Consider the following 15850-nt stretch of genomic DNA (forward strand, 5'->3'; position numbering starts at 1 on the left):
ATTATAAGAGGAGTAATATTGTAATTTATAAAATCAATATATCTTAAAATTATTTTAGTTATGTAAGAATGAAACTGTGTGTACATGAGGAATATACATACATATACGCACATACATATATATTTCCATACAAACATACTAATAGGTGTGTGTGAATGGTTTCGTTGTTCAATAAAATCTTACTTTGCAGTAGTTTGCATGAATATTTAGCTGAGACTGTCTTGTATAGGTTAGTACAACCATATTCTTCTCCAGTAAGTATACTTGTCAGGGCAAGCTGAAAAATTATGAAACAATTCACTTTAAGTTAATTACTTTTATTATATATTTAAATTAATGCAAACACTTACATTGATATAAGGGCAGTCCTTGTCATTTTGAACTTCATTTTTATCATTAATCATCATCCTCGTTTAACGTCCGCTTTCCATGCTAGTATGGGTTGGACGATTTGACTGAGGACTGGTGAACCAGATGGCTACACCAGGCTCCAATCTGATTTGGCAGAGTTTCTACAGCTGGATGCCCTTCCTAACACCAACCACACCGAGAGGGTAGTGGGTGCTTTTACGTGCCACGGCATGAAGGCTAGTCAGGCAGTACTGGCAACAGCCACACTCAAAATGGTGTCTTTTATGTGCCACCTGCACAGGAGTCAGTCCAGTGGCACTGGTAATGACCTCGCTCGAATGTCTTTTCACGTGCTACCGGCACAAGTGCCAGTAAGGCGACGCTGGTAATGATCACGCACAAATGGTGCTATGTACGTGCCACTGGAACGGAAGCCAGGCAGCTGCTCTGGCAACGATCACGCTCGGATGGTGCTCTTAGCGATCCACTGGCACAGGTGCCATCATGATTTTGCTTTCACTTGCCCCAAAGGTCTTCGCAAGCAGAGTTTAGTGTCCAATGAAAGAGATGTTAGCATGGGTGCCAGTCGTCGAATTTAGTTCGATTTCGATTTCACTTGCCTCAACAGGTCTTCACAAGTGGAGTTTAGTGTCCAATGAAGGAAAAGTACGCATGAGTGGGCTGGCTACTCCCCTGGCGGAGGCCTTGGATTATGGTCTCACTTGGCTTGCCAGGTCTTCTCATGCACAGCACATTTCCAAAGGTGTCGGTCAGAAGTCATTGCCTCGGTGAGGCCCAATGTTCGAAGGTCGTGCTTCACCACCTAATCCCAGGTCTTCTTGGGTCTACCTCTTCCACAGGTTCCCTCAACTGCTAGGGTGTGGCACTTTTTCACACAGCTACCCTCATCCATTCTCACCACATGACCATACCAGCACAATCGTCTCTCTTGCACACCACAACTGATGCTTCTCAGGCCCAACTTTTCTCTCAAGGCACTTACACTCTGTCGAGTATGCACACTGACATTACACATCCAGTGGAGCATACTGGCTTCATTTCTTGCGAGCTTACACATGTCCTCAGCAGTCATGGCCCATGTTTTACTGCCATATATAGTGATCAATAAAAATCCTCACATCTTCCATCTCTCTCATTAATCATATATATATATATATATATCATCATCATCATCATCATCATCGTTTAACGTCCGCTTTCCATGCTAGCAACACACACATATATAAACAGAAAAACACAAATGTACATTTGCATACACACACATATGTGTGCAAGTACGTACACAGTGACATACAGAGAATAACTCCATTTAATGTGGGAAACCTCTGACTGGTTGACTTGCTAGAAATAAGTGCCAAATCTCTTTTAAATCACATCCCACTGTCTTAGAGAAGAAGGACACACTGAATAAAGCCTTTCGGTGATGTTCATGGCTGGAATGTCTTTCTTTCTTGATCCAATCAAGCGAGCCCAACCAGGACTTTGATAACGACACAAAAATAGAACAGAAAAGATAAAAAACACAGAATTCTTACTTTGAGAATGTCAAAAGCGTTGTTGGTGTCATTGAAGTATATATCAGCCTTATTTGTTCTTATATTTCCAATATTGGTAAAACCAGCTAATGTGGGAATGTACGCTAGCTTTCTTAATATTACATGATGTGAAGAATATCTTCCACTGCCATACACTCCAAGAGTTACCTTTATTAACATTATCTTACTTATTTGTCTGGGTTGTGAGGTTAATTCTACTTTCCACATCGAAGCTAAAAAAGAAAGAAGAAAATAATATAAAAAAACAAACAGTCAAAAAGATGGTAGAGTAGTTGTGAGACATTAACAAATGAAATGTGCTGAAAGAAAAGAAGAAAAATTGGAATTACTTGGCATTTTAAGATCCAAGCTATTCCTCAAAGGATGGTGACTGAAATATTTCTTGGAATAATTTTGTTGAAATACAATGTCTTCGTCTCAATTAATTTAGAGAATGACGAAGCATTTATTAAATAACTCTGGAATTTTAATGAAGGGTTTTCCATGTAGACCACTTTAAAACAAAGAATTGATATTAGGGAAGTAGGGGCCATCTTTGGCAGGTTGGCACCAAAATGGTTCAGAAGTAAATGAATGGTAGCTGTTAATATTTGTAATCATATTAAATTCAATGATTTAAATAATGAATAGGAGAAAGAATTATCATTAACAATATTTATTACTAACATTAAACACTTTCGATATATATGTAACAATTTATTGTATGTTTTGTATGTAAATCAAACAAAATGTGAACTTGTAAAAGGTGAGAGCTGCAATATCTCATATAAATAAAATCAGAATTGCCTTTTAATAGTGAGAATAATTTCTTAGAGAGAAAGTGGGGGAGTAAAAATAATATTTAATGAAACAATATTCATCCAAGATCTAAAATTACAAGGTGTCCCAGCTACAATACGAATGGTCTCTACGGAGGGCTTAATTCTAAGGCTTTTGTAAGCCTGCTGAAACTTCATCATCATCATTGTTTAACATCCATTGTCCATGCTGGTAACATGGAAGGCTGCACCAAACTCCAGTCTGATTTGGCATAGTTTTCTGCAGCTGGATGCCTTTCCTAATGCTAACCACTCTAAGAGTCTAATGGTTGCTTTTATGTCCCACCGGCACAGGTGCCATTTGCGTGACACCAGTATGTGCCACGACTGTGATTTTACTTGACTTGATGGTTCTTCTTCTCAAGTACAACATAATGCCAAAGGTCTTGATCATGGCAGAATGTAGTGTTTAGTTTTAGATCTTTGGTTTGGGAAATGGATTTGGTGTCAGGAAGATTTATCTGTTGAAAGTAACATCAACAGCATGGAACATTTAGAATTCATCCTGCTCCCTCTCTTTATTATCAATAACATCTGGTAAAAGCCACACAGGTAACAAGACAGAACTATTTCATTGTTTCTTTTAAGATTATATGAGAAATACTTTTTATCAACTTACCATTTACCAATAAACATTCATGGTAAGAAAGGTGAGAAAATGGAGTATGAAGATAAATACAGGAATACGTTTCGGAAGTTTTCATATTCTTCAGTTTGATCTAAATTAAAATAACAAAAAACAAACAAAATTACATCTCCAGGAATTACATGGGTTTACACAGGTGTCACATTTGTCCTGGATCCAGTAATAATAAAGAGTTTTACTTACATCTGTGTCCAGATTAAATTTTCCTTTTGTCAATAACTTTATTTTTAATGGTGTATATGTTTCCATAGGTAGAAAGAATGATTTTTTTGATGTTTTAGAATTTTCTCTAAATGGTACTCTTATTTTAACATAAGGTGCTAACTCTAAAAAAAGCTCATAATTGCCATATGCCTTCTCACGTTTAACTTCAATGGTCCAGTGTGTCCCTAGAAAAGTAAGAGACAATAAACACGTGTCATCATCAGGGACAACAAAATTTCAAAATTAATAAACATAAAAGAATCATCATCTTGTAAGGAGGTTGGATATAAAATCAAATCTTTAGAATATGATTGGAAAACATTTAGTTTTTCTGCTCTTCAACCATAGATTTATTACATTTCTTTTCATTTGTAATTTATTTAGATTTATTGATTTCTATATCAAACAACAGAAGGAGAGGCTTTAAAAACTTTAAATAGTCACACATATGAGAAGGTACCACTAAATGTAGAATAATGTGTCTTTCCTGGGGATTGAAAGGCAACAATAGGATTTGAACTCATAATATTGATCTTTGCAGTTGAGCTCACTAATATTACAGTCACTATGCTTCCTTGTGCATTTTGTAGGGTGTGGAGGTTGTACAAAAGAAAACAATTCCTTGAGGAATTAAAAGAGAGAAAAAAAAAAAAACAGTAAAAGAACAAATAATGAAGAACAGTTCTGAGGCAAAATCTTACAATTTGCTAATGTCAATTCAGATCCGCTGCATGGTGTTTGGCACAGAACACCATACACTTCCTGAAGATCCTGATTTTGGACAATTGCCTAAAATAGAAGTACATCAGTGAAGGATTTTAAAATAATTTCATGATGATGATGCTGGGAATGATGATGGTGGTGGTGGTGGAGGTGAGGGGGTGATGATGTTAGTGGTGGTGGTGGTAGTGGTGGTGATGTTGGTGATGGTTGTGTTGGTGAGGATGTCCATGGTGAGAGTGATGATGACGATAATGATGATGATGGGGATGATGATGATAATGACAGTAAAACATTTGTAGCGAGACCAAATGAAAACAGCAAAAATATATGTGTTAAAAATTTCAGTTGATCTATTCGGCACAGGGTGGATGGAACTATGCAAATTGTGGAATACACCCAACAGTGTTTTGAGTTGAAATATAGTTGGTTCAGTCAAAAGTTCAAATGCAGCTGGGGGGTTGAAATGGGAAATAAAAGTTATTTCCAGATGTTTTCTCGGAGGAACTAAAGTTAGCGTAAATATAATTTATTTATGCCATTCATTGTTCACCATTACACTAAGGTCTTCTTGACCCCCCCCCCCCCCCACAAAATATTGTGAAATTTAATTGGAACATTCTGCATATAAAACACATTAATTACCTGTTTCAGCTTATTTCTTTTAAAATACCAAAATACCATAATTCTTGATGAAACAGGTGTAATAAAATCTGTGTGTGTGTGTGTTTATTTTAATTTACCTTGAACTCAAAAGACGGACCAACTTTAATAACTTGTGGTCTTGTTTCGTTATCCAAGTTAATTTCAGTTTTGCAGCAGTCCTCCATATTTGCACATGGTATGTTTTTATATTTATCCTTGTTCAAAGTAACGTGAACTGGATTACTATGTACCTCAGTGAAACAAACTTGTACATCCCATTTTCTGGCCTGGGTATCTGACAAATAATTTGAAAAAAAAGAAAAATGTTTGTCAATTATTTTTAAAACATCTTAAAAATATTTATACTGTGAATAGTTATTCTATTCTTCTCCTCTCTAGGCTCCAATATACTCAGCTGAAAAAAAAGGTACCAGCACTAGATTGGTACTTATTTTCAGGTGTGACATGAAAAGAATCCCCTTGTTCAAGGATGCAATGCATCGCCCTGTCTAAGAATTGAACCCATGAACCTATGTTTGTGAACCCAACATCTTGAGCCTTCACAAAGGTTAAATAATAATAAAGAAATAGCATGAAATTGGTTTGTTATTATGAAATTAAATAGATTTTAGTTCAATAAAGTAATTGTGATTTAGAGTAAAAATTGTAATTTTGGCAGAAAGCACTTTTTTGTGTTGGGGTGGGGTGAAGAATGTTCTGTCATCATAGAACCTCACAAAGAATGGTGCAAACAAACTCCCTTTAAATGGGAAAACCAAGTTCAAATGACTGCAGTACAGGAATTCTGCAATAGCATTAAACTTTTAGCTACCATATTTCTGTTGAAATGCACTGCCAATTAATTTTGGAAGTTGTGAAGAATTCATTGAAATAACTTTGTCATTATGAAGCTAATGAGATTTTGATGGAAGCTTTTACTTCACATCATTTTAAAACAGAGAATGTCTATGATTCAACCAGGAGTGACGTTATTATGCAGTTTGGGGTCAAAAAGATTAAACCAAGTGACAGATAAAGTCAACCATCCAAGAACAGGAACAGAAATGAACTCTACAACAAGCTACCACAGAATCCTCAACTATCCAGTTCCACTCTTTAGACTTTAGCTGACCTGAGGCTGTTGCACAAGCCCCTAATCCAAGGTACCATACAGTAGAAACTGACCTGAAAACAAACCTCTTCATCATACACAGCCATACATAATGATTGCAGAAATAAATAAATAAGAGAACTTACAAAGGAAATGAGGTAAAACAAGGAATGAAATACTCCAATAGGAAAGAACCAGCATGGCAGTGGATGGAACGAATTGGATGTTCTTGACAAATGGTAACTTTCCTTTTATTCTTGAAATCTTTTCTAAACACTCAGTGTTGATTAGACTTTTCTAAATGTTTGTAGACAGGAATATTATTAATTTCTTTACTTTCTTCTGTTTAAATGTATTTACAAACTGTAAAGAAAAAGAATAACATTTTTGGGACTTCAAATTTCTAGGTTGTTTTTTTGTTTTTTTAATAAATCAACAGAACTGAAAGTCTGACAGAGATCATCATCATCATCATCATCATCATCGTTTAACGTCCGCTTTCCATGCTAGCATGAGTTGGACGAGCGAGATCTGGGGATATATTTTTTTAATGTTTGGACAATTGGATTTTAGCTTTTATAACATATCTGGCAGTTATAACGAAGCTTTTTATAACTGAATAATAGATAGAAACATACATATATAGAATATATTACACTAATTATTTTTTGCTTTTGAACTCGGGTCAAACACTATAGTTTAGAGGCCAGGGACTGACGATGTGTGACGATGTGAATGTTCCGAGTCCTCTCCCCACCCCGCCTTTCGCGAGAGCGCATTTTTTTTTCATATTCGTTCAGAGCAAGTTGTTTAACATCTATTACACTATTTTTCTTTTGTTTCTTGGCTCCGGTGAGACGTCTCGGAACATTCACGATGTGAATGTTCCAATGTTCTGAGCCCTCTCCCCCCCCGTTCGCGAGCGCGCATTTTTTTTCTTCATATTCGTTCCCAGCAAGTTTTTATTTTTAAATTTTTTGTTACCGGGTCAAACGCTTTAGTTTAACCGTTAATTCATGTTATATATATATATATATGCGTTTGTTTGTGTGTGTGTGTGTATGCATACATGTGCATGTACGTATGCATATGTGTACATGTGTATGTATGTATGTATGTATGTGAGTATTTGGGTACGTGTGTTGACTTATCTGCGTGTGTATATGTAAACGTATGTTTATGTACTGATATGTTCAAGTTGTGTATATAACTGTTACTCTGTCGAAGGGTCAATGTCTTACATACACACATGCAAAGATAAACCTACCTATGCATTCGTACAAGCACACACAATCATATAAATGCGTACACACATACATATACGTATAATTTTACAGTATACACATATATACATTTATTCATCTATAAATGTCTATTTTCACATACAACGTTTAAAGACAAATACACACATACGTACGTACATGCGTATGTACATGCATATACACGCATACATACACAGACGTATATATATCATGAATTAACTGCTACTTTGTCAGTTGCAGCTCCAAGTTCAATCAATGAACAGGTCGCAGGCTTACAAACATCTTCCACATCTCTTTTGGGATTACCGTTGTTTTTTGAACTATTATACAACTTTTGCTATTTTCCGGGTCTTCTGGACACATTGCCTGCTTAGGCAGGTTCGTTTTTTTTTTGTGCGAATTCTCCCTGTATAAAATTTTTTACACAATCAGTACAACATGGAAGTTGACGTCTCCCAACATGTAATTCCAGACTTCTTGGAGGAATTGTGCAGACAAATGTTACCCTCCCTCCCATTTTGCCAAACGAAGGAAGAGAAAAACATACCAGAGAATGGTAAAACCGACTTCCGAATTGAAACACAGAATGGTAATGGAAAAATGAACTAGGCGTCCGTGGCCGGCGTCACTAGAGAAACAGTGCAATTCGGCCAGGGCGAGCTCGAAAAATATAAAAGCTTATTGCAGAGGGAAAGAGCGAACATGAAGCTGACTCCCCCAGAAGAATTGATATACAACACAAAACGCAAAGCAATAGTTTACAGAACTCTGTCCCTGGTAACAAAAAAGATAGAGATGGCATCTAAGGATACTATCGAAAATGCCTACTACCAATTTGGCACGACATAAAATACGTAAATAGAGGCAGGCACTTCGACTCAGTCTAGGTGAGATTCGTTTCCGAAGAGGAACCAAAGGAACACTCTACGTCTCCCTTAAAGTCGACAGATCTGGTGGTACTGCCGACTTACCTTGGAAGACGAACATGGAAAATAAGGATAGCGGGGGTCCCACCAAAGATCGATGTGGTGCGGCTGGTGGCGGCTGTACTGCTGAACCTGGAGGATAGAGCCACTATCCTTCAGGCCACCCGGCTACACCAGCAGACCTGGTGGGGCCAAGGTCAGGAGCTAATAATCCAGGCCACCCAGAAAAAACTTGGAAGAGATTACAAAACAAACAATATTATCGGACGAAACCACGCTAAGAGTCATGATGGACGGGCAAAAGGGGTCCACGTGCCCACGGGTCCTTCAACCAAAAGCACCCCCTCCAATTAACCCACCACAGTCTGATGACCCGAAAGAAGGCAAGGGGGAGCCAACTAGCACCGCGACGAAAACCCATCAACCCACCACAGACTGACAACCCGAAAGAAAAAAAGAAGTCGACCAACACCACGATAAAGCAGCCCACATCAAAGGTGCCAAGGGGAATTGGAGGACCCCAAGAGGGACACCTCAAAGGAACTACTTCCAACCTTGTTCGGAGAGCGATGACGGATGGACAATGATCAAAAAGAGACGAAAAATGAAAGGGGTTAACCTACAGTGTTTGACCCGAGCAAAAAAAAAAGTGTAATAGGTGTAAAACAACATGTAGTAAACGAATATGAAAAAAAAAAAAAAAATGCGTGCTGGCGAACGCGTGGCGGGGGAGAGGACTCGGGAAATTTCACATCAGGAATGTTCTCTCACCACTTCTCCGTTCGTCGGTGCAATTTTTTTTCTAAATATTCGTTACTACATTATTTTACCTCTATTTAAAATTTTTTTTGTGACGGGGATGGGTGGGGTGCGCACTCGGATAATTCCCACGATCCAGTAACCCGACTTCGACACCCGGTCACCAAAAAAAAAAAAAGGGCAATAGGTGTAAAATAATGTGTACTAAACGATTATGAAAGAAAAATGCAGTCTAGCGAACGGGGATGGGGAGGACAGGACTGGGAAAATTCACACGATTCAAACTCACAGGATGCGAAAACTCAGCGTTAACACCTGACCACGAAAATGAGGAAAAAAAAAGAAATTAATATAATAGGTGAAAAACAACATAAAATGCGCGCTGGTGAACGGGTGGAGTGGGGGAGATAGGATTCGAAACCGTTAGTTTCACGGCAACATTTAAATCTCATTTCAATCTCAATATTTTCGTCGCTTTTTTACGTTCCGAGTTCAAATTCCGCCTAAGTCGACTTTGCCTTTCATCCTTTCAGGGTCGATAAATTAAGTACCAGTTGAGTACTGAGGTCGATCTAATCGAGTGGCCCCCACCTCCCGGGCCTTGTGCCTAGAGTAGAAACTATTCTCTTTTTTTACGCACACACACACACACACGCACAGCTTTAGGTCGTATATCTGCGCGGCTAAAACCCAAAGACAGCGATAATAAGGGTGAGAGTTAATGACTTTGGGTTAAGTAACAGAATAAGATAAATGTAAATGGTTCCGTATCTAAGCGAAACGAAACCAGATACCACTCCCGGTTTTCATTGACACTATGAATCATCATTCACGATAAAGTGTTCGTAAATGCCGCCCACTTTCCAGAATTAACGTTAGCTTCGTTTGAAATGAAACTAAAATGTCTAAATAATCATCATTGATACCAGCAAGAAAAATAACAACGCTTATAATAATTGTAATGATATCTATATATCATGGTTTTGTTTATATATGATATATAAACATAGTGTATATCCTATGTGTTGTGAGATGAAAATAAGTTTATCTGAATACGGAGATAGAAATCTGAATCGTTTATTTGTAATCAGACACAAAATACTGCAACGTACAACTGAAATAATTATAAACTTACAGCATATATTCACAATGATTTTATATATGTAATTTTAAGGCAAGTTAAATCAATTGGTAGCGTGGCCGAGCGGTCTAAGGCGCTGGTTTAAGGCACCAGTCTCTTCGGAGGCGTGGGTTCGAATCCCACCGCTGCCAAGTATTACTTTTTTTGTTTGATTTGTTTCATGTTCTTTTATTCTTCTACTTGTTTCAGCCACTCGACTGCGGCCTTGCTGCAGTACCACTTTTAGTCAAACAAATCGACCCCAAGACTTATTCTTTGTAAACCTAGTACTTATTCTATCAGTTTTCTTTGCCGAACCGCTACGTTACGGGGACGTAAACACACCAACATCGGTTGTCAAGCGATGGTGGGGAGACAGACACACACACTACTCTCTCTCTCTTTCTATATATATATATTAAATATTTGTTACGTTTTTGACCCCCCACCAACGAGATTATTGCTAGGACTTGCTTTCTATATTGTGTCTATGTACACGCTTTTCATCTCTATACTTTTTACTTATATTCTTATATTTTTTTAATAATTTTTTTTTACATATTTATAGAGATATTGTTTTATATATTTTTTGACACAGTTTTTCTGTATCGTACCATCCATCCTGCTTGTTTTCAGTGCGTATATAGACGTGTACATGGAACCTTTTGTGCGCGCTTGTGGATGTGTGCGTGTGCGCGGGTACTTGCGTATATAGACGTGTGTGCGTGCATGCGAGAATGTGCGCATATAGACATGTTTTGCCCTTATGGCCTTTCTACACTTTTTTCTGTATTTTGCCTTTAGCGCTGTTGTTTCTTGGGCATGTGCGTATATAGACGTGTGTATGAACTTTTTTGCACGCGTGTATATGCGTCCGAGCGTGTTGCGCGCGTGTATGTGTGTGTGAGCGTGTATGCGGCTATATATATATATAATTTTTTTTGCGAATGTGTGGGTGAGCACGTGTGTGTTTCAAGTGAGGGTGGATGAGTATATATATATATATATATATATATATATATTACCGGCATAATGCCTCTCCCAAGGTTTAATTGTATATATATATATATATCTATATATATATAGGCGCATGTACGTGGGTGTGCGGGTGCGCATGTGTACATATGGACTGGAGCGCTTACGCGAATACTATGGACGTTTTTACTCCCTTATTCCCCCCCCACCCTCATTTAGCGGTCATTCTAATAGCTCTTTTGTCTTAATAACGGTCAACCACACAGTAATTTCCCTTTGTTTAACGGTCATTTTCATAGCATTTTTTCGATGGTCAGATAACTGAAGAGATGGCGGCGTGGGTTTCCGCCCCGGCATCCGAAACTCGGAGTTTTATCATGGCTACCGAATAATTGTCACATCATCATCATCATCATCATCGTTTAACGTCCGCTTTCCATGCTAGCATGGGTTGGACTATTTGACTGAGGACTGGTGAAACCGGATGGCAACACCAGGCTCCAGTCTAATTTGGCAGAGTTTCTACAGCTGGATGCCCTTCCTAACGCCAACCACTCAAAGAGTGTAGTGGGTGCTTTTACGTGTCACCCGCACGAAAACGGCCACGCTCGAAATGGTGTCTTTTATGTGCCACCCGCACAAGCCAGTCCAGGGGCACTGGCAACAATCTCGCTCGAAAATCCTACGGGAGCCAGTCAGGCGGTACTGGCAACGGCCATGCTCAAAATGGTGCATCTCATGTGCCACCCGCACAAGAACCAGTCCAGGGGCACTGGCAACGATCTTACTTGGCTTGCCGGGTCTTCTCACGCACAGCACATTTCCAAAGGTCTCGGTCAGTAGTCATCGCCTCGGTGAGGCCCAATGTACGAAGGTCTTGCCTCACCACCTCAGCCCAGGTCTTCCTGGGCCTACCTCTTCCACGGGTTCCCTCAACTGTTAGGGTGTGGCACTTTTTCACGCAGCTATCCTCATCCATTCTCACCACATGTCCATACCAGCGCAATCGTCTCTCTTGCATGCCACAACTGATGCTTCTAATGTTCAGCTTTTCTCTCAAGATACTTACACTCTGACGGGTATTCACATTGACATTACACATCCAACGGAGCATATATATATATATATATATATATATACTTTTTTTAAAAGCAGCAGGAATATAACAAAAGCTGTTACTCAGAGTTGCACGTTCCCATTCGTCGAACAGTTTTAGTTTTGTTAACAAAACTGTCCAACGAACGGGAACGTGGAACTCTGAGTAACAGCTTTTGCTATATTTCTGCTGCTTTTAAATAAAGCATATTACTCTACCTCTGGTATTTGAGTACTCTTTATTCCACCTTGTTTCACATTTATATGCTTACTCCAGTATATGTATATATATATATATAATACACACACACATACATGAATGTATATGTGCATACTTATATCTGTTATATAAAAGTCAATGTCTTTATGTGCGATCGTGTGTTACTTATAAATTTGAAAACTACTGCACCGACCCTAATGAAATTTGGAACACAAAATCGAAGCCTAGGGAGATGGGTAATGCTGTATGTTTCATACAATTTCATGCCCCCAAAATTACTGAATGGATCCTTATGATATTTGGAACTTAGATTCAATGAATAAGGCTGGGTATAATGCAGTATGTTTGGTTTGAATTTGAGGTGGCTTAAAGGGTTCAGATCCCCCACCCCCATGAAAATTCATAAATTTCCAATGTTGATGAAATTTCAACCATGGGTGATTGACACACATCAAGAAGTATTCTCAAAGTTGCCACTTCTCATGAGGATTCTAAGACCCTGTAATGGGGGCTTTGACTCCCAAATTTTAGTCATTTTTTAATAATCCAAAACTAGGTCAAAAGTACTGAATGGATCTTTATGAAATTTGGAAATTATATTCTATGCATAAGGACAGATGTAATGCAGTATATGTTTGAAAGTGAGGGGGCATAAATGAGGCCACCGCCCCCATGAAAATTCATATATTTTTGCTGCTGATGAAATTTTAATCATAGATATTAGTCATAAATGAAGTAATATTTCTAAAATTTCAACTTCTTAGGAGTTAGTCACCCGAACATACAAAATGAGCATTATTTGTAATTCAATGGTACAACAATGTAAGAGTTTGCTTTGAGATTTACTTATATTATGATTTCTGCAATGTGGTGCATCAATTGTCAAGTAATGGAGAGGCATCTTTGCCTCCACTGATTCAGTTGCAAAGTGTTATTTTGAGTAAAGTTATTTGCTTGCAGACCTCCTTTGAGTCTTTTTATTATCACTGGGTCAGAGATAGTCCCCAGATGGTAACATTGATTTCAAGGCCTTTCCAGATAAGTGATTGGTCATTCAAAGAGATTTATAGATTGCAAATTTATTCTGTTCATTTACCAATCTGCATAGTTATCACTGGCAAACTCCAGAGGTGACACTTTCATTTCCCCTTGGCCCTCACGTCACACAGTTGTTAATGTTTATTTGACTTGGGTCACACCCTTCCAATTGCTATAGATCCGTAATGTATCTTACAACTGTGCCGGTCACCTGCATGGTGGGGAATCCTACATTGGGGAGGGTAGCTGACTGCTTATTGCGATCATTCACCTCCTGGTTTCCTGTAGCTTTGCTCTCTTTTACAAACCCAGTGAACATACATATATTTCCGATTTCAAAGAAATTTGAACAATAGATATAAGACTCAAGTTAAAAAGATTCCCAACAATTCAACATCTCTAGTTGGATTTAAGAACCCCTAATAGGGGTCTTAACTCCCACATTTTAGAGCTCTATCTACTCCATTTTCCCTTTGAATAGGTTTCATAAGATTTGGATTTTGGAATCTGAGCATAAAGATTAGTAGTATGGGATAAATATGTCATGATTAGAATTTTTGTTAAGGTGTGTAACGAGGGAAAGAACCCTCATTAAAATTCTTAATCTCCAATTTTGATGAAATTTGAATCATAGCTATTCCAATTCATTAGAGAAAATATAAGAGAAAAGTCTAATTCTTTAATTCCATGTGACACGGGCAAAGTCGGGTATCTCTGCTAAAGAATAGCCTGGGCAAAGTTCAGAGAGCTTCTACCTCTGCTGGTGACAAAGGGCCTCTCACTCAGAGTAAAAGGTAGACTGTATGACACATGTGTACGAACAGCCATGATACATGGCAGTGAAACATGGGCTGTGACTGCTAAGGACATGCGTAAGCTCACAAGAAATGAAGCCAGTATGCTCCACTGGATGTGTAATGTCAGTGTGCATACTCGACAGAGTGTAAGCGCCTTGAGAGAAAAGTTGGACCTGAGAAGCATCAGTTGTGGTGTGCAAGAGAGACGACTGCGCTGGTATGGTCATGTGGTGAGAATGGATGAGGGTAGCTGTGTGAAAAAGTGCCACACCCTAGCAGTTGAGGGAACCTGTGGAAGAGGTAGGCCCAGGAAGACCTGGGATGAGGTGGTGAAGCACGACCTTTGAACATTAGACCTCACCGACACCTTTGGAAATATGCTTGAAAAGACCCGGCAAGCCAAGTGAGACCATAACCTGTGGCCTCTGCGAGTGGTGTAACCAGCCCACTTATGCGTACCTTTCCTTCCTTGGACACTAAAATCTGCTTGTGAAGACCTGTTGAGGCAAGTGAAATCAAAATCAAATTCTTTGACAGCACCACATGACTGGCATCTGTGCTAGTGGAGTGCTAAGAGCACCATCCAAGCATGATCATTGCCAGTACCGCTGGACTGGCTACTGTGCAGGTGGCACGTAAAAAACACCATTTGAGCATGACCGTTGCCATTACTGCCTGACTGGCCCTCGAGCCGGTGGCACGTAAAAGCACCCACTACTCTCGGAGTGGTTAGCGTTAGGAAGGGCATCCAGCTGTAGAAACTCTGCCAGATCAGATTGGAGCCTGGTGTAGCTATCCGCAACCCATGCTAGCATGGAAAGCGGACGTTAAACAATGATGATGATGATTATCATCATTATTATTAGCAGCAAAATTCCGCCAAGGTCGACTTGACCTCACATCCTTTTAGGGGTCGATAAAATAAAGACCATTCAAGCAATGGGGGTTGAGGTTATCGACCTCCTCTCCTCCTTTAAAAGTGAAGGATTGTTATTTCGGCGACGACGATGTATTCCCGCATTTAACATACTGGAAGCTCCTTTTCTTTTACACTTTTGCTCAAAGACTCTTCGTCCCATTTTGTTCCCCACACAGTATTGATAGCAATTCCAAAAGTGTATCGAGGAAACATCAGCATACCAAATAATATTCTAAGAATACAGAAAAAAAACAAATGAGGAAAAAAAAATTACCTTGGCAGCGGTGGGATTCGAACCCACGCCTCCGAAGAGACTGGTGCCTTAAACCAGCGCCTTAGACCGCTCGGCCACGCTACCTCTGCGGCAAATGATGTAGATATTATTATTTGTTTCAGTAGAATGTGTCTGCTGTTTCTAAGTTGTCATTTATGCCTTATTAGTCAAATGTGGAACCAAATCTGATAAGAGAATATCGAGTTACCTCCCCGCAGACATCTTCGCTATGTCAGTCTCACCTTACGGTTATTACCTCCTACCACAATATCCATACTGATGATACCTCCCCTCTTTCTCTCTCTCTACTCCTGCTTCCACTACATATTCCTCTCATTATTTTAATACCTCCCACCACAACTGCATATTATTTATTTATTTATTTATTTACAC

The 15850-nt window shown here is 38.9% G+C and overlaps 1 protein-coding gene and 2 non-coding genes across 8 annotated transcripts in view; 1 reads left to right on the forward strand and 2 right to left on the reverse strand.

Moving 5' to 3' along the window:
* Positions 1-9771, reverse strand: part of LOC106884469 (uncharacterized) — a 20151-nt gene extending 10380 nt beyond the window's left edge. For 2 of the 6 annotated variants that reach the window (XM_089361242.1, XM_089361241.1), the window contains exons 1-8: positions 7882-9138; positions 6219-6435; positions 5060-5256; positions 4298-4385; positions 3576-3781; positions 3366-3465; positions 1908-2140; positions 184-277 (exon numbers count right to left, since the gene is read on the reverse strand). In XM_089361242.1, coding sequence (XP_089217368.1) covers positions 184-277; positions 1908-2140; positions 3366-3465; positions 3576-3781; positions 4298-4385; positions 5060-5256; positions 6219-6273 — 973 coding nt within the window. In that variant the 5' untranslated portion in view covers positions 6274-6435; positions 7882-9138. Of the gene's footprint in view, positions 1-183; positions 278-1907; positions 2141-3365; positions 3466-3575; positions 3782-4297; positions 4386-5059; positions 5257-6218; positions 6436-6896; positions 7003-7493; positions 7513-7881 lie in introns of those variants that run through there. The other 4 variants (XM_089361237.1, XM_089361240.1, XM_089361239.1 and 1 more) reach the window with 4 other exon arrangements.
* A 438-nt stretch (positions 9772-10209) lies between these two features.
* On the forward strand, positions 10210-10291 carry Trnal-aag (transfer RNA leucine (anticodon AAG)). Its single transcript has one exon. It is a non-coding gene; the product is annotated as a tRNA-Leu (tRNA).
* Positions 10292-15459: 5168 nt separating this feature from the next.
* On the reverse strand, positions 15460-15541 carry Trnal-aag (transfer RNA leucine (anticodon AAG)). Its single transcript has one exon. It is a non-coding gene; the product is annotated as a tRNA-Leu (tRNA).
* Between the last annotated feature and the right edge of the window lie 309 nt (positions 15542-15850).

Source organism: Octopus bimaculoides, chromosome 12 (genome assembly GCF_046866305.1).
Source record: "Octopus bimaculoides isolate indiv1 chromosome 12, ASM4686630v1, whole genome shotgun sequence".
NCBI classification, from domain to species: domain Eukaryota; kingdom Metazoa; phylum Mollusca; class Cephalopoda; order Octopoda; family Octopodidae; genus Octopus; species Octopus bimaculoides.